At 39.0% G+C, this 23,665-nt stretch overlaps 2 protein-coding genes across 2 annotated transcripts; both read right to left on the bottom strand.

The window, feature by feature from the left end:
* Nucleotides 1–1,264: 1,264 nt before the first annotated feature.
* On the bottom strand, nt 1,265–9,865 carry rgs7bpa (regulator of G protein signaling 7 binding protein a). Its single transcript, XM_044196099.1, has 6 exons — nt 8,929–9,865; nt 7,719–7,885; nt 4,239–4,369; nt 3,661–3,805; nt 2,545–2,615; nt 1,265–2,320 (listed from the first exon to the last, which is right to left on the bottom strand). Exons 1-6 carry the CDS (start codon nt 9,076–9,078, stop codon nt 2,229–2,231), a joined length of 756 nt encoding a protein of 251 aa, XP_044052034.1. The 5' UTR covers nt 9,079–9,865; the 3' UTR covers nt 1,265–2,228.
* Nucleotides 9,866–11,671: 1,806 nt separating this feature from the next.
* On the bottom strand, nt 11,672–21,692 carry rnf180a (ring finger protein 180a). The gene is made up of 4 exons (XM_044196094.1): nt 20,404–21,692; nt 15,472–15,730; nt 14,216–14,341; nt 11,672–13,005 (listed from the first exon to the last, which is right to left on the bottom strand). Exons 1-4 carry the CDS (start codon nt 21,403–21,405, stop codon nt 12,800–12,802), a joined length of 1,593 nt encoding a protein of 530 aa, XP_044052029.1. The 5' UTR covers nt 21,406–21,692; the 3' UTR covers nt 11,672–12,799.
* Between the last annotated feature and the right edge of the window lie 1,973 nt (nt 21,693–23,665).

Genomic DNA, 23,665 nt, shown 5'->3' with positions numbered 1-23,665 from the left:
ACATCATTTTCATTTTCATCAAACCATTCAGTTACCTCTTGGGATCTGTATGGAAGTGTCCACATTTATTTCGGCAATCATTTATTAAGGTTTTCCTTTTAATTTGTAACCCATCTGTAGTCCTGTGAAAGCCTTTCTGATGGAAGATGGAGGGTGAATCTATTTTGAAGGCTACTATGCTTGCATTATATTGTAAGGTGATACTGGCATTTTTCTCAACTCTTGTGTGTTACTATCCTGTGAAAATCATGTATCTCCAAAAAGGCAACATTTCATGAAATAAGAATAATAGCCTCGGGTTCAGCTTTATGATGATGCATTTTTAGATATCAGGTTTTTAAGTGGTTTAGCTTAAGGAGTAAGTGAATTTTCTCAATCCATAAGGAACCCTTAATCATTTACTTTTTCTGCAAAATTACCAAATTTAGAGATACATGGTTTCCATTGGACAGCGAAAATATACAGTATCTATATTGTGAACATTTTACAACAGTTTTACATATAAAACTACATTAGTATACATTCATCCATCCATTCTATAATGCTTATGCTGTTGCGGTGTGTGGGGGACTTCAGTGTATCCCTGCATGCATTGGGCATGTCACCATTTTGTCAAAGTGCACACATTCATGCTCACATTCACATCTACAGGCAATTTAGTTTTAAATTCACCTAACCTGCATGTCTAAATTATAATTCATAGTATACATTTACGATTTTGGGGTTGATGAGGATTTATGAAAGAAACCATGTCAGCTACTGATCACTGCATGCTGAGGAAACTTAAAAATATATTTCATTCCAGCAGCAAAAGTAGGTGATCCTGTCTGGTGGTATAATCTTTCTCTTTTTCACTCTATTTCTCCATCCCTCAGTAAATATAAACAAAACCTGCTTGTTATGGACTTAATAAAAGATTTTCTGGCTTTTCCCTCTGTCCCCTTCTGTATCTCCATCTATCTTTGTCCTTCTCTAACCCTCCCAGATAGAAGTGTTTACTCTACAAACAGTAAATGAAGTCTCTGTAACCCTACTGGAGGGTATAGTAAATGTTGGGATAAAATATGAATTATTACACATTGGCCTTTGACGATCACCTACAGTGCAATCAATCCATTAAATTAATTCAGTTTGACTCACAGTTTGATTTTTAGCAGACCCCAAACACCCAAATGTGTCAGACAAGTTTGTCTTTTTTGATAGTTTGTCTCCACCCAGTGGACATTTCAGTGTATTACATGCAAGAAAATGACATACAAGTTGATTAGTTTCAATAACAAAAGTTTTATTAACAATGTAAAATGACCTATATCAGCTTTGACTACTGTACCTTCACTGTGCCCTAAACATTGACCACTGTCATTAATAAGCAAGACCCATGCTGCCTGCTCTCTGTCTGCACTGACTGCCTCAGACAGAGGGAGACCCTTACTGCTTATACCAACCAACAGATTCTTTGCTAACCAACTCCAACTTTGAAAATAATTCAGAGAGCATTGCGTAAAGAGTATGTGTATATACAAGTCTAATGTCTCGATTTATAGATAGATATTGTGTGCAAAGAAGTTTTCTTTTTGAGTATTGTATCATATATTCCATTTTGAAGCTGGAAAGTTAAAGTTGGGTACAGGTTCTTGGTTTATGGAAGACTAAATTAAGTACATTAAGAAGAAAAAACAGCAAGAAACAGAAAACAGAGACTGTAATACACAACAAACTTACTCTGCACAAACCTGTCATCTCAGCTTAGACAGACAAATGTATAACTTTGCCTTTGCAAGTGCCATCCTCAAATATTTGGATGTCTATTAATAAGTTATCACATTATTTCTGACAAAAACAGACAATTATATTCCCTTTTTTAACATGAATCCTCATTTCATTCACTCAGGTTCGTGGAAGTAATTGACATTGACATTATTTCATATGACCTCTCATTCTCTTTTACATTGGACAAGCAAATATACTGACTTCATTTACCAAAAAAGGGAAAATTTGTTGCAAAATATCTTAAAATATATGTTCATGACTTTTGTTTTCATTACATTGCAGTTACAATTCTTATTTGTATTACAAAATAAAATTATAAAATGGGCAGCCTTTAAAAAAAAGAGAAAGAGACAATTTATTTGAAAATGGCAGTAATAGATTGGTGGGAGACACAAGTGGCGAAGGACAGTGGGTAATGGTGTCTTTGTTGCTGCCTCCTATCCATGAAGGCGGGGCCCTTAGCTGGTTACCAGGCAACAGAGCCCAAAGAACCGCCTCTTCCTCTGTCGGACCAGTGGGTAGGGAGTCAGGTTCAGCAAACTGCTGTCATCTGGGCACAAGAACACATGCAGACCACTGCCAAGTCAGACATTTTTGCTAGTTTTAGCTATGACACAGTGGGGTTTTTTCAAGCCACAATCACTCCTTATCCCAATGAATCTTCTATAGTTTTTGACTATAAAAGAAGTGTCACTGCTCCATGGGGTTGAGGTGTGTGTGGAGATGTGTGTGTAAGGGGGTGATGGTAAAGAAAGCGTTCCGTTTCTGTCTTACCTTGGTTCTTCAATGGTAAAGGCATTGTCTCCCTGAGTTTACTGAGAAGGTTTTTCATCTCCCTCATATCTCTGCAATAACACAAATAAGGGCTTTTATGTTGTGTACCTGTAGCATCTATCATGTAGTATAATTTCACACACACACATACAGACATACACATACCAAACAGACTGACACATACACTCAGGTTCACAACTTTAGCAAATACTCACTTGCCTCATTTTTGCAGCATCATCTAAAAGTATATCTTAAAATATACTGTAATTTGCATAGTAAAATGTATTACTGTCTAATTTCAGCACTTAATATGATGAACAATGACAAAACACAGTACACTCTGTGACTAGTAGATGCCACCCTGGTATGCAAAGTATTTTTCAAGTAGTTTGCAAACGGTCTACTATGGTGCAACATCCCAAGTAAAAACTGGATGTTTTAATATTGATTGATTCTGTAGTTTTTATGTTCCAATTATTAAAAACAACCACATACACTACATGACATTACATTTTTGTAAGTACAGTAATAAGTACAGTAATTGCATACAATGTAGGTTGTAAATAATGTAAGATGGCATAGCTTTGTAACACAAATATCTGGTCATTTTCAGAGCCATGTAATTTAGTTTTTATAGGATGTCCTGTAAGAAAAAATCCTCAATGCACATACTGTTATGTAATTATATCTTCATAAAAACAAATATTAACAAATCCAGCTGTAAATGATCAACTATTACATTATTAGTGAGGTTGAAAGAGGAAAATTTGAGGTGTGATGCAATTAAATAGTGAAAAAAAGTGTTTTAACTACGTTATGTGTATCTTAAAGAAAGCATTGCAATAATGTAAATAGCAGAATTAATGTTATTATGCAAAATGTAAATGTTAAATGTTAATGTTATATGCATCTGTAATCTTTTCCGGTAAAGTGTCATTGTAATGTGACAAAAACTGAGAAAAATACTCACTTGCATACTTTGCATTATGTTTCCACATGTGCTTTGACCAACAATGATGTACAATTATTGACATCATAATAAACACACAAACGCAAACACACAACACTCATACAGAGGACACAACATGCACCACAACACATTTTTTGTCTACGTACTTTTCTATGTTTTCTATGTCATTGGCCACCAGCCAGCAGAGCTGAGGACAGTCAGTGGGGGAGGAAGAGGTGTCCTCCAGAATGGGGATGTCTGAGCTCTCCTCAGTCTTACTGTCGCCCCCGGAAGGGCCACAATGATCCTTACCTAAAGCATACAGAGAGTAGCTAGCCTCAAACATGTGTCACCACTATACACATTAAAACAAAAAACAAGAAAAGAGCTGACCTAAATTTACCCATCAGATCACATTATCATTGTAAACTTCATTAAATAGGCACAAAAGTACTGGTTTATATTTGTTCACATATATATTATATGCTTAAAAATATGGTAGAAAGCTATCAATGAATAATGATATTTGTGCATATATTTAGAAAACTGCTAGTTTTGTGACTGTCTTCTGACAAGTTTTCTTAGACGTTTCTTTTAAATAAAAAAAAATAAAAAAGGAGAAATAAAGCATGCTGTATATATACTAGCACACATGCGTATACTCACACCTACACACACGTGCACACACAAACTCTATAATGAAGTTAGTTAAACGCCATGCCATGAGGCTTATTCATGTATTAACCTTTCCTGTGGAGCTGCAGGGAGCCCAGCAAGCAGACAGATTTGAGCATCTCAGTGATGTACATCTCCAGACAGCACTGCAGCTGGATGAAGAGTCTACAGATCTCAGGGTGGATCTCCCCATCCTCTGGCCTGAAAGGGCACATAGTTGGAACACAGCGAGGTTACTTGCTAGCTGGAACTTGGTGAACTCTGCATACAATGACCATCTTTATGAATGCAGATTAAAATTAGAGTTCTGCTCTTCGTGTCTGTGTTTGGCCTCGTTGAGCTGAGTTATTCGATGTGTATGTGCTAACCCTAACCCTAAGATTGGTAGCAGCTCCACTCAAGAGACTAAGATCAATGCTCAGCATATAACTTCCAAACTGCATGTGGTGACATAAAAAGACAAGACACTGTCCAAATCTGGGTACCTAGGAATAAAAAAAAAATAGTAAACAATACTATGGTTAACTGGTAAAGCAAAAAGTAAAAAAAAAAAAAATCCAAGTCAAATTCACCAAACTAAATTAGTCATTAAATATTTTACCACAGACTGACCCGCATTATCTGTTAATTACTTGATAAACTGATATGTTGATTTTGTCTTGTCTAGAAAGGTTATTGTGATTTGATTTTCCAAGGATTGAGTGCAAATGTGTTAGAGGAATATGATCACTTACATGTGTAGATAAGATAGCGAAAACAGTAATTGACATCAAACTTTCATAGAATATTTTCAATTTTCAGCATCTATGTCACATCATAAACAGCCAACCACACATGTCAAATGTCCCTAACATGCTTTTATTTTGAAATATCTTACCTTTGAACATCTTTAATAAAGAACAGCTCTGGTAATACTGAGTTTTGCCTGCTTGTGATCAATATTATCAATAACCTGAACAATAACTACAAATCTTTAATAGCAGCAGCTAATGTTAGAAGGGGTTATAAACTCAAATATATATAAGATGTTTACCAAACTTTGCCAAATTGAAACCATCAGATATCGGAGATAAACTGTGGAGTTTGCATTAATGATGAGTAAATAGGCTTGTTTCTATTGCTTTATGTCAACAGCAGACAAGGTCAAAATTGCTACTGACTGGATTTAGCTTGATTATGTTATTGTGCTAGCAGCGTGTCCATAATTTTTGTTTGTTTAACCGCCTGAGATATATAATATTTATAAATAAAATGCAGTGAAGAAGTTCAAACACAAAAACCCATCTGAGTATTTTTTTATTTACCCAGAGCTGATCACTAGCTTTTATGAGACACTGCAGTAGCTTCACAACCATATAAATCTGGTGTTCAAGGGGAAACTACAGCAGGTGATATTCAGTGGGTGTGATATCACATGAGAAAGTGACAGTGATGAAAGGCGTGAAACTTGCACCTGGTACAAATATTTCTCACACTAATCATGCTGTTGCGTTCCCCTCTTCCAACGGCAAACTTCTCCTTCCCATCCTGGTTTTGTCACAGTGCTGCCTTCTACAGTACTATTGCTAAAGCACAGCTGTCATCAATGCTATCCTGCTTATCTGCTTTCCTCTAGCACATCGGAGAGGCCCTGCATCACTCAAACCATTCAGACACACTGGCTTTATTTGATTAAAGGGGAATGACCTCTGCTGTCTAATTCAAGCTCTGTGTCTCTAGTAATGGAGACCTATATTGAAATGGCCTGGAGAGCTTTTAGAGAAGGAGGTTTAGAGTATGTGCTGGTGATGATTATGACAATGGTTTTGATGCTGTTATCAGTGGGAACTTAGAGTCCTCTCTAAAGCTGCTGCACTGTCTCCATGTCTATAGCAGCAGCAGCAGCAGCAGCAGCAGCAGCAGCAGGAAATTCAAGCACAGGACTATAATGGATAGTACTTGTTGTCTTGGAGAGACAGGTATAACTGTATCTAGCTGTATAATTATGAGCCATATATTGGAAAAAGAATAGTGCAGAGCATAAAGGTTCTGCACTGTAAAGTGCACCGTTTCTCCAAAGATTTAAATATGATTTTATTAAAGCCTTGTAATAAAGAGATGCCCCTGTTCAATGGATATTGTATGATTCTTGCCTCCGCATGACAGGAAACACGCAGTGAACATGTTTACTGGCTAACTATATGAGTGTGTCACACATATGTGGTTCAAAGCCTCCATACATTAAATGGATAGATTTTGTCATGCATGTAACAGACAGTGCGGGATATGTATTCTTAAATCACTGTAAGATATAGCAAGTGGATAAAGGATTGAGCCAGGAAATAGGTTACAGAGCAGAAGAGAGCACAGCCTAAAACATTTTAAACATTCTATGATTTCACAGGTCTCCATCAACTGTGTATGCCAGTTATAAGGAGGAATACGGGCAATAGAGAGAGTAAATCTGATGCTGTTATTGTTCCAACAGTGCCTGGGCTTTGGCAAGCAGCTAGCACTGCAGACATCCTCCAAATCTCTCTCGCCACTGGCTTCAGTCTGTCCTATTGTTATTTAAGTAAGTTTGTGGGTGCCAAGTCAGCTGGCATCTTAGCCTCACTAAGGACCTTCAAATCCCAATTCTCACTTTGCCCTTCTTCCACTGGCACCAATGTGGAGTAGATGTGCTCAATGGAGGGCGCAGGCCAAGTCAACACACACGTCAGGCTTCTTTCATAGCTGTTTCCCCATATCTTAAACTAAAACTTCTACCATAAACAAACCACTTGTAATATATTTTAGCATGAAAACATTGTCTGATTCAGCAAACAGTGAAACAACTTCAAATATAATCACTTTGCATTGACACATTACGGTATCATTTGTTTTTAATGTAAGAAAACCCCAAGGTTTCGGATTCTTATAAACATTCTGCACTCTAGAAAACAATAACATCCATTGTTGAAAAGCATGCTAGTATCTAAATATTCAAATGACCATGACAGAGACACAATCCACAAAATACACACACACATACAAACAGGGCCACTCTCACAATACATTAAAAGCAGCAATGCAAAAGTCATTGGCTCAACATTATTGATACTGTTATTTCAGATATTCGTCCTGGGGAAGCGTCCCACTTAATGCATTAACATTTTAGGCCCAGCTAATGGGAAGCGGTTATTTACAGTATGTTGTTGGGATTGCTTCCTGGTAAAGCTATCCCGCTAGCAATTAAGAGACATCATGGTTTTTAAAAGCTGATCTCCTGTTCTGTTTTCCCAAAACTCTTCCCCCCACTTTAACCTCACTAGCTTCACACTAATGGAGCAGGCACTTGGATGATTTCTTTGAAGTGCAGAGGAGCAGGCTTAAGTATACATGTGCCTAAAAATGGAGATGCTTATGCAAATTAGAGATGTACTTTGGTAAAATTAGCTACTTTACAACTTTAGACGCAGCAGTGTTGCAGAGCGCCCCCGTTTGGTGCGGTTTACACTTTCAGAGCCACGGAGAGCTCTTTGCAAGGCACTCATTTTCAGCACCACGGACAGCGTCTGTGCCAACTCACCCCGATATCAAGGAGAGACTGTGGTGTGCCGCTCTCGCCATTTCGCAGCCTTTAGTTCGGGTTTTCAGCATTTCGGCCCGTAAAGAAGGACAATCGACAGTGATTTCGCCAATGGAGATGACCAGTTCACGGTACAGAGCCACAAGTGTATTGAATTCCTGGACGATCTGTGTTACAATGAGATGATAAAAATCACACAAAAATAAGTTATTCTCCGAATGACCTTGTCAAGTAAGCACCACACAAATATAAGAAACATTTTTTGCTTGAATCTGGCTTCCTGCTCTGGTCATTGCAGTAGAATTACCTTTATCCTTGGCCTGCATATTGACTTGTCAACATGAAAACATGTCAGCCGAGAAGGAAATGCTGAGCAGCACTATATCCAGCGTTACTATTCTTTATTTATTTACTTTTTTTCTACACTGGGGACAAATAATCTGCCAGTGCAGGTGCATGGTGGTGTGCTACAATAGAAGTAGTATTTCAAAAAATTGCAACCTTGCACATATGCGGCCACATAAGCCCATTCATCTCTGAGAGAAACGTGTACAAAGTGAAGCACTGCCATTAAAATATAGTGTCAGAGTCAAAGTCAGAGTGCATGATGAAAGAATTGATTTTCTTTTTTCTTTTTTTTATTGACGGGGGGCCCATTATGCTAAGTTTGGTTGTTTGCACAACCTCAGACCTTGAGATTGGGGCACAAATATTTCGTTCATTTTGTGCAACTCCTGCATAGCATCCTGCTGCACTCCTGTATGCGAACATCGAGGCTCCATGACGTTCACTGGTGTATGAAAGGGTGAAGCAGGGCTATAGCTACAAATGATCATTCCTGCCAGCATCTGTCAAAACACGACACCTATGTGCCACGATCACGAACACCTTAGTGGATAATTTTGCAATTCAGGCAATTTTGAAATCAGTCCAAATCACCAGCAGCTTTCCACACACCAAATGTAAATTACACAGTCAAGCTGCACGCCGAGATGATCTGTTTGGCTTCACTGCCGACAAAGCAATGCAAATGCACATAGCTATTTTTAGGCTCCCAGACCTTTTTTTTTTTTTTGCAGCTATTAACAGCTGTCGCCTGTGCATCCTGCATGCACGGGTTAGTCGATCGTCTTAGAACAAAGAAGGTTGGGATAATAACATAGCACTCTTTATTAGAGGCAGTGCAGGCATTGACGTCTCTCAAACCTACCATTCTGCAGTCGGCCACGGCGCGCTGGGCTTTGCGGGTACTTTCGGTGCTCTCCCTCCTCTGTGGGTCTCGGTGAGGAGGCTTGCCGATTTGGAAGATATTCCCGGCGGATCTGGGGCGGTTTTTGCGCCCATTCGATGCAGAACTCATGCATACACATCCACTAATAAAACACCCCTAATACAAAACGGTTTTGTCTTATTTCCCCCCAAACTCCACCACTTTCTCTCTTCCTGCCTCACCACCCTGCACCTTACTGTTCACCGTATTCTCTCCTCCGTTTACGCTCTATTCACCTTCGCCAACTACTGGCTGGGCTGAACCTCGATTATTGTTATTGCTCTAACAGTCTCTCACGTTCTTCCCGTCTAGTGTGGGAGACGGAGCAAATATTTTCCCAGACGAGCCTCAGAGCGCAGGAAAAGTACCGGATGAGTGCCTGCGACTCCTCTCCGCATTGCCTTGACTGCGACGGAGCGCAAGTCACCTTCACTCCAGCAGCACACGCTGCACAGTGAAGACTTCACACCCAACCCGGAGTCCAGCTAGCTGAGGTGTCTTCTCTGACGCACCGATGTCGGAAGGAGACAATCGCATTCACGGATATTCTCCAAATGCAACCATTTTTTATGATTGCGCGTTTCCATTAAGCACCAATAAGATGGGCGATAACGACCTTTATCTTAGCCGCACAACCTCCTTATAGCGCCGAAATAACGCTGCCAGCCGACACTTTACGCCTCTGTGCCGGAGAAAACCTGAACGTTCAGGAAAAACTTAATTCCTGGTCTCGCGGTCTCAGTTTGGCTCCCAGTGTCTGTTTCTTCAAATGTTTTGCAACCTTCCAGCTCGTCGGGCGGGCCTATCTCTAACCTTGGAGAGGCAGTAGAAGACGAGCAGTTGCTACAGGCCTGACGTGGCTCTGTGGCTGGCAACACTGCGCACCCAAAGGACGGGAATACTAATAGGGCCCATCAAGTCAGACCCCCGCCCCGCGCTGCATATGAGTTCCGAAACGTGTAAAATTAAGGCTGCTGGCCACTTTACCTCCACACTGTAAAGAACTACTATTAAACTGTACTGTACTATAAAATGAATTCAATATTCCAGTTAAGACTTAATGTGGGTCATTTTAAACGTTAGTATTAAACTGTAATGGACCCTATTGTACACATCTATGGCATATTTATAATATTCATATGCAGGCCCATTTTATTGGCACTTAAAGTGTGTTTTATTATATATTTTAAAATCTCTATCACTATCTCTACAGCAATATTAATACGATATTCTTATAGACACACATTGTAGTATTACTTTATTAGAGTTCACAGTGACATAAATACATTTTTGGTTGTTTATGGTAGGGTTTTATTGTAGATTTTTGGAACAAGCCTGGCAGTATGATGCTTCAAAATCTTATGTTGTTCTGTGCATGTATTAACTATTTTTGTTCTTACCAAGGGTAATCTAACTTGCAAGAAACTTATATCCTCCATGTCATGTAAAACATGATAGGTGGACAAATACATAAACACAAAAAGTATAATGCAAATTGGAAGTAAGTTGCTTTCATGCACACACACACACACACACACACGAATGGTTTAAGGTGGCATCAAAGAAAGAAAATACATACAGTATGTATGAGTAAATGTATAATTTATCTATAAATGTGCCAGTTTGTTGTCTATGGTTACACCACAAAAAATCAGTCAGGAAATTATACTCATTCAACATTCCTATGGTTTTTTGTGTGTGCTACTGTAAATGCGACTGAATCCATTGGCAGCTTTCAGCAGTGACTATAGTCCTTCCTTGCTTTTCACAACCACAAAGAGGAAAGTATGCCGTAGATATTCTGAATAAATAAGGAGTCCATTTCACTGTATGGTGTCTGCTCTTTCTAAACGTGTGTTACTATTTAATTTTGAATTCCGAGGAAGACTTTCAAAATCCATCTAGGCCTACGTAAGTGTTTTATACATACACCCACAGACACACACAGCTGCACTGACACAAACACAGAGACACACGTATAGTGCAGAGTCACAGTGTCATTTTATGTCTATTTAAATGTAACAGCTTCTGCAGTGATCATGTGTTAGATTTTATGGTTGATCTCTTAGAAGAGATGGCCCATCTCCTGGTTTCATAGCAATGACAAGCCAGTTTATTCTTCCTAAAGGGCTTTTACTCCAATGTGCATACCACTTTAATAAATAAACACATTAAAACTTGGCCAGGAGCTAATCAATTTAAAATGCTACTGCCTTCCTGAGCTGCGAACCGAAAGTCTTTCTTCGTGGCCTCCCCAAATTCCTCCGTTGGGGCCTCGCACCTCTCATCAAGGAACATCCGGCAAAGTATGAGTCTCTATCCAGGAGTAACCAGAGATTGTGCTTTCCATAGACTAAGCCTAAATATATTTAGGCTTAGTCTACACATTTGTGGGTACAGTCTGCACTAGCTCTGGCTACTTCCCAACCACTAAGGTGAAACTTTATGTCCCAAGTGCCAGTTTTTGTAGCCAGAGGTCATCCCACCAAGGCCCCAGACTTTGCTTGCAATCCAACTGGCAACACACCAGACCACTTCACCGAACGTCTTAGTGTAGGGCTCAGATGGCTCTACACACACACAGCAATACACTTTATACCATATTTAAACACAGGAAATTAATGGAAATATAACAATAACATATTATTATATTTTTACTTACAATTTATAAATAACAACCAGATTCATTATATCATAAATAATTTATTAATTTTTACAAATGTATATAAATAATGTTTAAATTATTAGCTCCTCGTTAACTAATGGCACATGTATGATATAGCAACAAATTTGTGATGTACTATTTACAAGTGTACAAAGACGATTTATTTATAATAAGTTAATGTATTTTGTATAAAACTGTGTCGGGAATAAAGTAATTTTTTTGGCTGTAACACATGATTTCATTGCCAAAAATGGAAATAACTTAAAAAGTACAAATTCATTTTAAAGCCACATCTACATACCTGTATGTATGTGTTTCTCTGTAAACTTTATTTGCTATAAAATACAGTGACTTAGTACAACCAATCATTTATTCCCTCCAGGGGGTGCTTAAGAACAAACAAAACACAAAATTCCTTCTCACTGAAAAAAAACAGCAAATTATAACATCTAGCAAGACATACTGTATATTATAATTTAAGTGCCAATTAAAAAGGTTTTAGTAGTAAGGATATGGTGTATGACGGCAAATTGGAACATAGAGGTTCATAAAACCACAAACAAATGGTCTCAACCCATATCAGAGAGCAAATCTTTCATTTAATTAGGCTTTCTGAGGATGCATAAACATGAAAATCCACCCAAAAAGTCCTTACTTCCTTTGTTTTTTATTGTGCTTTAGTTATTATTATTAAACTATGATTTACATTACAGTATTATCATGGGAATATGCAATACCTGCGGGAGTACTGAAATGTCATGTTCTGGGAGATGTTATATTAATTCCCCTCCATACAGGAACAGGACATGTTGTGCAAACCACATTACATGTGCACTGTTTGGAGACAGAGAACAGAGAACATCAGATTCCCAAACATCCCCCTACACCATTTCCCCATTTCAATAATTTATTAATGAGAGACAACAAGCTGGCACACTGTTGTTTTCCATCCACCACACCATCCCACCTGCTTGAAATTCATTCATTGTCTTCTCATTAAACTCTACAGCTCAGTTTTCCCCTGTCCTCTACATATATATGTATGTGCCTGCCCTCTGCTTCATCTTTAATTCCTTACTTCACCCTCATCCTTCTGTATCTTCAACGTTTCCTTTTCTATGTGGCTCCATTATTGTTGCCGGACTGTCAAAAAGAAGGGAAGAAGAGGTAGCAAAGGAAGCAGAATATGAAGAAGCCAATAACCCAGTTGACTGAGTAGATATAGATGATGACCATGTCCATGTCAAAGCGCCAGCCTCGAGAGTCATCCTCGAAGTCCATAGCGTCCAGACGGTAGCCTCCTCCATGGGGGAACTGGCGTCTAGCAATGGGACTGGACTGCCTCTGGAAGCCTGGTTTGGGTGACAAATGAGACATCACATCTGGTGGTTTTCATTAAAAATATAAATAAATAAAATATTTCTACAGTAGTAGATCTACAGTTTTCTCCTTACTTGAATTCACGTCAGTTAGTTTTCATGGTGGAAAAAAGCATCAAAATGTCAGGAATGTAGCTACTAATGAGGATGCCAAGGCTATGTCGTGTGTAATATTTCTAGGAATTTAGGGGGTTCAGTGATATGAAGAGAAGTTTACATTCTATGATTACACACATATTATACACATCTTGGGTTTTTTAAGGGCGATTCTGATTTTTTTTAGACCAAAATATCTAAAAATCTGACAAAAATGTTTTAGACAAAAACTAAATAAATTAAAATAAAAGGGATTTAGTCTTCTCCATCAGAATTACACAGTGTAGAGAAGAAACAACATTTAGACAATAAAATAGAGAGATATCATTTACAGGAAATTTTGCTGAACAATTGAGTAAATACCATATGAAATTGTGTGACTTTTTAAAAATACTTATTCTTTTAGAGTTTAGTTGTTGGCTAGTCAAACATTTCTTGGTGGGTGGGATTCTGCTGGCAAAATCAGGACTCATAACCTGATTATTTTGGAAAATGCTGAACAAAATGTTTCAATCCTGCAACATTATAGACTTTTCCACTGTCCATCCATATGCTCAGTTATATTCCAAACAACCAATATTTTGCCAAAATATGGCTTCATACAGTGTCTCCATGTTGTGCTACTGCTTACCATGACACTGTGAAGCTCAGGTGCAGTATAGTGCATTGAGTCATATTTTGCTGAAAGTAACCATAAGGGTATAGTCTTTAATATTCATAGAGAAATTTTGGATCTTATATTACTTTAATTAGTGGTACAATATCAGTAGTTTTACATATGTTAAACTAATTTTGGGGGATGGTACGTCACTGCTTCCCCTCAAGATAGTCTCTAAGGATTCTGTGTATAATAAGAAATTGTATGCTATAAAGTTGAAGCATTGTGTTTAATAAACCATTTATGCCTTGAGGTACTTTTAGGATAAATAGGTAGCAGGTATACTTGTGTTACACTGTCACAATCTTACTTACAAAGAGAAAAGCACTAAAGTTGCAAATGTGTCCTACTGCTGCTGGTATTTTGCCAAATCTGATTGAATGATCCTGGACAGAGAGAATTTCCATGTATGGGGAATTCAAAACTTGCCTCCAAAGATACGGAAGAGTTTTCGGCAGCTTGGGAGAGGCCACTTTGCGCAACTTGCTTTCTGGAAGTTCTGTTTCCGGGAAAGGTATTCCTTTGGGAAGAATGTCCTTGCTGTTTGGTTTAGCTCTGTTAGAAAAACAAGGAGACAAGCTTAATACTAGCCCATGTGAACATCTTATTCACAACTCCACTTCTTGATAGCCTGGATAGATTACGTTTGATTTATTCAATACATTCAGCAGATGCGGCATCACCAGACTCTGTCATTTTCCCCTTGTTTTTTTTTCAGTGTAATCTTGGCTTTGGTAATCAAAACAAGAATCTAATCTACAATCCTTGTCGCCTAATCACTCACAAGAGCCCTTAGTGTGTCTGCAGTCCTCATAACCATAGCCACTCTGCCTTTTTATGGCCACAGCAGTGTCCCTGCTGCTCATGTTCTCCTACCTACATCTAGAAGTAGGACAAAGTGGCTCACAGAACTTCATTACTTATTCATAGCTTTGTCTAAATCAGACTATGTCCTATGTAATCAGTGTGCTGTGATCACAAGGTTACACAAAATACGTATGTCATTATACAGCATATGTGCAAAAATATTATTATTACAGTACATTGTGTAACATTGTTGTGTAAAGACATTACATGTATGATTAGGGTTTCATTTTCCACTGGTGACACCCTTGCTAAAAACATTTTGTCATACCACAATGCATTTTATGCCCATAAGGAATACTACTTCTTATTTCCATCAGAAATCACCAAATTAAAGTGTTCAGATTGTGTTTGATTTTGTCTTCTCGGTCTGGGTGACTCATCTGGTCAGAGCTGAACTAAAGGTCTACTCTGTTCCCTATGAGACATCTGCAGCTGGGCCCTCTGAACAATCTGCAGCTTAGATGTCATCTGTGCAACAGCCAACAGACGTAAGAATACACATAGCTGCAAATATGGATATAATCAATTCGATTCAATTTAATTTTATTTATATAGTGCCAATTCATAACAGAAGTTATCTCATTGCACTTTTCCTATAGAGCAGGTCTAGACTGTACTCTTTATAATATTAATCCTGTGTCTATATGCATTTACTGTTATATTATACTGTCATGTATTATTCTATGGCATATCTTATACTGTATTTTTATCCATCTCATACTATCTAATCTAGAGTAGAAGTAGAGTATAGTAGAGTCATAAGTAGAGGTGGTAAGTATTTCAAATCATGTGAATTGTACAGTAAGTGCTTAGCTCACCCTTCTGGAAGAAGACATGTGTGATGATTGTTCTGCAGAGGGGGCAGGGGGTATTGGTGGGGCTGTTCTTAGCCAGTGTCCTCAGACAGGGTTCACAGAAGATGTGGTTGCAGGGGTGACACATGTAAGGGCTGAAGTACACATCCAAACACACTGCGCAGATGAAACCTTCTCTGTCCCCAGTGCTCATGTCCTCATCATCCTCGCTGCTGCTGCTGCTGCTGCTGCTGCTGCTGCTGGATGGGTTCCCTGTTGAACTCTGGGAAAGGAGGGAAGGCAGAGGGGGTATTGTTTAAATACTTTTAAACAACGAAGGATCAAATGGATTGTGGAATGTTGATAGATATTTCAGCACCTATGCATATCATTTCTTGTAGACTGCCTCCTCATGCAGATAAACATTTATGTGTGTATACACGCAGACATGCATGTGTTCTCTGCAAACCTTTGTATACAGTATGTAGTTCTGTTATGTATTGGTTTATTTCATGTTTTGGATGAGATTTAAATCAGAGTAGTGCCAAAATAGACAATTCTGATACTATTTAAAATGAAAAAGAGGAAACATTTCTGTGAATTTTTTTAATTTCAATGCCTATTTCTTCTTCTAAAATCCAAAATCATGATGGCAAACCCATTTCTGCAGGGTCATGTCTGTATGGAATGAGCTTCTCACACAGACAGATTAAAGACTTGCTCTGCATCGAGTAAAAGAATAAAGGAGAACAATCAAGAATCCCCCCCCCACAGATGAGGTTTTGAGCATACATTAGCACCACAAGATGTCATCACACCGGCTGGCCATAAATATAAGTGAAAATGTCTTCTTTTCCAGTCCTCTTGAGATTCTGTTTAAAATACTCTTCCCTTTAATACACCCTATTTGATGACTGTAAACATCTTTGACACCCACCTCCACAGCATAATAATATGTGTGAGGACATAAGGGTGTCAGGTGTGAGTTCAGCCAACCCAAGTGAAATGCCTATCCACCTACATTTTCTCACTTCTTACTGTAAAGCATAAACATAATCATAAACATTGTTTGTTAGAAAGAGCAATTTGACCCTGACGCTGGCCCTAATTCAAACTCCATTCACTTTACAGAAAATAGACAAACGAAGAGGTGTTATATCGCTACAGGTATTGCTATTTTTGAGCATTCTATTGTAGGTTATCCATAAGGCACAGTGTGACTCATGCATACACATTTCTGTAACATAAAACATTTTGTTTACACTGCAGATGGCCTGTCCACTGTTATTTTTAATCTAGTTTGTATGCTTTTATTTCATACAGCACAATACATTTGCCACCCCCACTGCTCAAATCCCTCTCATCTCCTCAGCAATCTACTTGCCCTCCATTCCAAGCGCCTCTGCACCTAAATCCACACTCAGCTTCCAATTTTCCAAATTCCAACAATAACTCATATAAGAGGATGTACCAAAACAGAGAACAATATTTGGGGCCCTTCATGTCCCCCACCTTCTCCTCAGACCTTTGTCGGCAGACCCCCGCAAATTGGTGTCTGAAGCTCCTGTCTTGAAAAAGCCTGGAGGTGCTTCCAGAGTAATTACCACTTTCTCACCCAGGGGGAGCTCCAGGGACTTCCCTGTTGCATCAGCACTGCCTCCCAAGGTGTGCCATTAACACAGAGGAGACAACACAGAGCACTCAGCTCCCAAGTAATCATGGGCACGGAGGCTCTCCCCTGGCGACAAGCACTGTAACATGGCAGCTTTGTCTTGGTTACATTGGTAAATGTGTACATAAATAAATGAATACACCCACTCTATACCATAGGCAAGTAAAAGTTTAAACTAATATTTTAAAATATTTAGCTGGCATGGTGTAAACCTCTTTTCTTTACCACCTTAACTTCCATTAGCTTGATTTGACTTACAGAGCTACTGCACCTGAAAAAAACATGTTTTGTGTAAATCTGAAGTGTAGTTCTTTTACAATAGCAATCAATATTTCTGCAGAACCACAAGCAGTGACTGAAACCACAGTTCAGCTTCTGTGCAGCAGCAATTAGTGCAGCTGGATAAAATAACTGATCCAGCACTAATTGCTTCTCAATCTCACAGGATGAATCCACTTCATGTGGGACACTGGATGACAATAACACCTGCTCTGACCTTTGGTCTAACTGTATACTGTATGCAAAAAGTATTGCAGGACATTGTACTCAGAAATAGTTACACAAGATTCTATCCGTGTCCCCAAGTACTGTGGCTAATGACAGAAATGCTGTGGTTGTAGTGAGCAGCACCCAAGTGAGAGTATGTGTAAGTGTGTAAGTGCAAAGTTGGACAGAGCTGAGAAAAGAGCATGCATACTCAATAAGCCTTGATAATGATAAACAACCAAGGAAGCTAATTCAGTTTCCTCTGAATAAGTAAAAGTTTAAAGGAATAGTTGGACAAACTTGCTTATTCACCTTTTCTCTGAGAGTTAGGTGAGAAGATCAATACCACTCTCATGAATGTGCATTAAGTATGGAGCTTAGCATGGAATAAACACTGGAAGCAGTTAGAAGCAGCTATCTTGGCTATCTTGGCTTTCTCCAAAGTTCAAATATATGGCTACCAGCAGCATTAAAGCTCACAAATGAATATGTTAACTCTCATTTATTTCATTCATAAACAAACAGAAATATTATGATGACAAGTTGACAAGTTGATGACCTTCTCCAGTCTTGCTTTCACTCTGAGATTGCCAGGTGTCCAGTGTTGCCAACTATTTTCAATGGAAATCAGCTAAAACCTGCTCAAAAAGTTGCTAGATGTCACTGGATTACATACAAGATGTAAAACATACATCTAACTGTCTTTATCATTAGCTATTTTATTTTTCATTCATTTTTATGGTGGCCATTTTTTTCTCATCAACATGCATCTTAATCTAGCTCTAAATTCTAAAACTTTTTATAACTTTGCATAGACTGTCTCATGAATAGAGAGGACCCAGCCTCACTCTTGCATTTTGAGAAAAAACAAAAAACAAAACTTGAACAGTCAAGTTAAATAATTTAGAACATAAACAAAGGAGATGGGGTTCCTCAGACAAACAATGGGGATCAGTGATTGTTCGTGAGGTACGCACACTGCTCCTTTACGTTTCTGTCTGACAGCTGAATGTGCTGCTGCTCTCCTCCACTCACTAAACACAGTCAGTACAGAGTGCCACAACCACATAAGAGCACATTCAATGAGACATATAGGTGACTCTCTTCAAAGAGGTCTGCCCAAAAAGTCCCTAGATTTGTCGCTAGGGGCTTTTTTGAAAAAAAGGCACTAAAGGGATTTTAAAAGTTGCCAAATCTAGCAAGAAAGTTGCTAAATTGGCAACACTGTGCTGGTTGCCAGGAAATAGTTACAACACACACCCCGTAAAACTACAACTTACTTTACATTGCATTTCTGTTTGTGTTCGCCATAAAAAAAAAAAACTAGATATAATATGTTCATCAGTGAGCTTTAGGTGTGATGATAGGCATATTTTTTAATTTTGGAGAGAGCTGTTACCTTCCAGTCTTTTTGCTAAGCTAAGCTAATCACCTCTTGACTTGAGCTACATACAGACATGAGAGTAGTATCAATCTTCTCATCTAACTCTCAGCAAGAAAGCGAATAAGCACATTTCCAAAAATGTCCAACTATTCCTTTAAAGGAAAAAGAAAATCACCAAAAACACATCTAGTTAATCTTGAACTAATCTATGGAGTATGATGCAGTTGCATAGTAAGAGAGATTGAAATAAGAAACTTGAGTTCCTTACATTTGGCTCCTGACCATTAATTTACACTTGTGGTAATTGTGGGGCAAGTTGGGAAAGATTTAAATACACTTCATGGATTTTCCTCATGGTGGCACATGACATCTGTTCTCTCCCACAGAAATAATCCACCACATCATAATGGACACAATCATATCTGCTAGAGCCAGACAGTATGTGTATTATGTATCTCCATCATGCTTGAGCATTAACACGCCAACTCCTATGCAAGGGAGAGAGGAATATCTTACCTAAAAACAACATAATCAGCAGGGGATCATGGAATTAGAAAATGAATATTCTCTGTTTCAAAGCAACTATTCTGTTCAGCTGACAGAATACTTTCAATCCACCAACGTGACTGCAGATCTGCAGCAGCCTATCAAAACAGAATCTGCTCTTTTGTCTGGTTGGTTTTAAAGGGCTCTCTGCCCAAGCCTCATCATGCAACAAATTCAGATGTAACCCCACTTTAAACCACACAGACAATGGCTATTGAGATGAGTTGGGTGCTGATAGGGCTGTAGAGAGTCAGACTCTAGATGAAATGAACACACACAGACACAAAAATACACATGTAGCCACATAAAGAACCATAAATAAATACAGTGAAAAGTGGAAACAATGAAGCAATATTTAAGTCTTCCATCTTAAAATATAAATCGACCTTTAAGTGGATCAGTTAGGTAATTTGAGGCTGAAGTGCCTGACTATAAATCTCAGGGCATCACTTGAGAAACTTTTGAGTTTGCTGTGTCCACTTATGCCCTAAATGTCATGATATCACCAAAATAAAAGTTTTTTTTTGCATCAAGGCGGCAAAGTTTGATTTGGTGAATTATCGAAAGTATGTCATTCAGCAGTAGATAATTGCCCCTTCTTCTCCCAGTTTTTCGGTGGCCACATAAAGAAATCACATTGCTTTAATAGTTAATAAATGTATTAATGTAGTATAAATTGGGAAACGGGAGAGAAAAATAAATTATTCAATGATTTCATCACCAGCTCTGTGGTTCTTCTTGTGGCACACAAAGATATGAGGTACTTGCCTAATCTTATTGCAAAAAACAGCGGCGAAACATTTGGTAAAGGAACAGTGACTTCAGTACCCTTTGTCATATTGAAGGTTCAGTTAATTGTGTTATTCACCTGTCTGCTCTCCTGCAGCTGACTTTGTCTCCACCTCTCCCTTCTCCTCTGCCTCCTCCTCAGACACTTAATCCTGTTCTTCTCTCTTTTACTCATCCTCCTCTCTCCAAAAGGAACACAAGGCGGCACCACTGCTGAGGTCATGGTTTGACTCATCACCCCCATCACACCACTGCCTCCTTCCTCGCCATCTTCCACGTCCTCCTCTTCTTCCTCCTCTTCCTCTTCTTCTTCTTCTCCTAGCTCTGAGCTGGTGAGAGATGGGATGTGTGTCTGAGTAGGATGGCTTTGCGATGATAGTCCAGTTGCTGCCCCTGTTCTCACGTCCACCCAGAATGGATCTGGCTCTGTGGATAAACTAAAGGAGTAGCGGTGCAGGTCTCCTGCAGCTGTCCTGGATGAAAGTCTCTGAGGCTGAGGGACAGCAGAAGATGTGGACCTTATTGCTGGCAAAAGGGATTGGGGGTTTAAATTGGCTGTGATAGTCCGGGTGCAGTCAGTACTGTGAGGTCTAGGACCTCTCTGCAAGTTGATTGATCCTTCTTCAACTTCCAAAGTGGTGTTTAAATGGATGTCAGAAATACTGCTAGACAAACTTTCAGTGGTTCCTCTTCCCTGTCTGTCCTGGGCTCCATCTCCATGTGTCTCAGTTCTTTCAGTCTTTCTCTGCCTTTGTTTTCCTCTTTCCCTGCTTCCTACATGTTCAACATTTTGTTGCTCCTCATCCCTGTCTTGGTTTCCCTCTCTCCATCTTCCTCTGTTGTCCTTGCTGCAGGTCTTTTTGTATGCTTTCCTCCCTGGTAGGGCAGGTCTCACCAGCTGCTCCACACTGCTCGACCTTCCCTCTCTGGCTGGATCTGCACTCCTCAACCTAGGTCTCACTGCCTTTAAACACGGGGTGTAAGTCTCGTTATTAGTGTTTTCTTCACCAGCATCCTCAGTTCCACGACATCCAACTCTGCTTGAGTCATTTACACCAGAGGCTCCCAAATAGGAGCTCATGACGGCGTGTTCAAACCCCTCAGTCACCAGCAGAGTGCATCTGATTCAACTTCAACCAGCTAGCCTTCCACTGTCATCTTTCCCCAAGTCTTCTCTCCCACTCCTTCTGGATGTAGAGCTAGAGGGCTAGAGGGACTGTTCCAGTGTAGAGGAGGTGAGCAGTGAAGCCCTCTGGCCTGGCCTACCCTGCCCCTGTTAGCCCCCTGGGACATTCCACACTGTTGACAAAGACAAAGTCCCCCTGGTGAGCCCCATTACAATAGGTGCACTGTTCATGGCCTCACTATTGTCCTGTGTGACCTATAGAAAACACACTGCTATGCAACCACTGAATACACAAAAATACAGTGAAAAAACCAGAGCAACCTTTTTTTTCTCACGTCCACTACCATGGCATCAGCTTTTTTCACTCTGGGGTTTATAAGCAGAACACGGAGTGAGTGGTTGTGTGTGGAGTGTATAGAAAAATCTAATTCCTCAGACTTTTTCTTCATTTGATGTCGGATTTTTAGTTTTGGCTGGCGCATCATTGTCAAAGACTTTCGGTGTACTTGCACCCAAGAAATTTCCAGAACCAAAGAAAATCTAAATATATTTGATGAACAATGTCAGGATAGCCTGTTAAATGGTGCTTTGTTCTGACAGGCTGCTTCATTGTTTCTAAATAGAGAATTTAAGAAGAAGGATCAGGAGATTCTTCATCAGAGGAAAAAAGAAGAAAATGTCTCATCCAAGATTATTATGGGTTAGGTTACCTTAGGTGAAGTGTTTAAATGCATCATTAGAACTACTGAGTCAAGTTTTTATGAATTCATATAACATAGATGTCTGCAACTAAGTCCAAAATTCTGATTACTGTCATTGTAGGACTGAAAGTCATCTAGATGAAATACTATTTTTATTTTAAAGTTGAATCACAAACAATAATGATTTAAAGTTATATATTACAATATACATTTATATTATAAGAATAAGAGGAAGTAGGCTATAAGAAGCCATGCCACTCTTACTGAAATGTCAAATTGAGGAGAATGGCAGGGGTGGGTACTATAAATCATTTTGTAGGTCTTGGTCTTTGATAAAATGTGAATTTTCAGCCTTATTTACATAACTACTATTTACACATCCCTGAAAATGATCAGAGAGAATTACATGATATCCCTTTCTAAGGCATAATTTACCATATGCATACAACCGCTCAGATCTTCTGATAATGCCTCGCTGGTTTGTCCTAATTCCAGGCTGAGGACTAAAGTCCATGCCCTTGAATATCCCAGGAGATGTGGCTGGTAAAACACTTCTGAAAACCCATTTGTACAGTGTGGCTATTAAGTAATCTTTTCTCATGTACTTTTGGTATTGTTTGTAAATTGTTCTAATTATGTCTAACATTTATTCTAATAATTTTAACCTGTTATCTCTACCTTCCTCTTATTGAATCACAAATATCTGGTTTTATCTCCTGCCCTGTAGTATACATTAATCAAGATTGTTTTAATTTAGTGCCCTCTTTATGAAAGGTGTTACATGACAAAATAAATGTTTTAATTACACAGAGGAGAGAGACAGGAAATGTGAGGATGAAAGAGTGGGAATGGTATCCAAAAATCATGGTGCTGTTACATGATACGACCACTAAATGATGGGGGGATGACAGTACATCTGTGATCTGATGTTGATTGCTATCTGTAGATAATACGTATTTGCATGACCTGAGTTTGGTGTCTCTGTCCACTACAGACAGCCAAGGCTGGATTACCAGCAGGGCAAAGCAGGCCACTGCCCAGGGGCCCCATATCCTTATTGTCCCAAAAAGCCGCAGATCATAGTGTGTCAACTGGTTTTGGTAATTTAATTACTTGCACATTTATTATGGAATTTTTGCCACTAACGTGCAATATCAACTAAGCCAGACCCTGCAGTATTAGCTTATTATCTGACACTGTCATGTAGAGGAGCCCTGTGCTCACATGATACATATTCCTAGATAAAGTGGTGATAACAGTTTGACAATTTTTCCAAACAGGTTAATCCGACCATTAAGTTAGAAAACTTCACAGTGTCTGTGGCAATGAAAAATTTCTCTCTCTCTCTCTCTCTCTCTCTCTCTCTCTCTCTCTCTCTCTCACACACACACACACACATATATTCATATATAAATTGGAATGTAAATAATAAATACAGTCACAATTGCAAACACAAGTTCTATTATAACACAAAGAAAGAATTCTATGACCTCACAGTGCATCAGTGTTCCGTC

Source organism: Siniperca chuatsi, linkage group LG5, assembly GCF_020085105.1.
Source record: "Siniperca chuatsi isolate FFG_IHB_CAS linkage group LG5, ASM2008510v1, whole genome shotgun sequence".
In the NCBI taxonomy this organism is placed as follows: domain Eukaryota; kingdom Metazoa; phylum Chordata; class Actinopteri; order Centrarchiformes; family Sinipercidae; genus Siniperca; species Siniperca chuatsi.
The sequence above is the reverse complement of the archived record's forward strand: the minus strand, read 5'-3'. Positions and strand labels throughout refer to the sequence as shown.

Bases quoted from the DNA above. Each gene is read 5' to 3' on its own strand.
- rnf180a (XM_044196094.1), bottom strand. From the start codon at position 21,405: ATGAGCTCCTATTTGGGAGCCTCTGGTGTAAATGACTCAAGCAGAGTT. The intron at 15,731-20,403 runs GTGAATAACACA...CTCCTTTCCCAG, and splicing joins AGCTGCAGGAGAGCAGACAG to AGTTCAACAGGGAACCCATC. The intron at 14,342-15,471 runs GTGAGCTAAGCA...TTTTTCTAACAG, and splicing joins ACATGTCTTCTTCCAGAAGG to AGCTAAACCAAACAGCAAGG.
- rgs7bpa (XM_044196099.1), bottom strand. From the start codon at position 9,078: ATGAGTTCTGCATCGAATGGGCGCAAAAACCGCCCCAGATCCGCCGGG. The intron at 4,370-7,718 runs GTGAGTTGGCAC...GTGCCCTTTCAG, and splicing joins AGTCTCTCCTTGATATCGGG to GCCAGAGGATGGGGAGATCC. The intron at 2,616-3,660 runs GTACGTAGACAA...GTGTTATTGCAG, and splicing joins GACATAGAAAACATAGAAAA to AGATATGAGGGAGATGAAAA.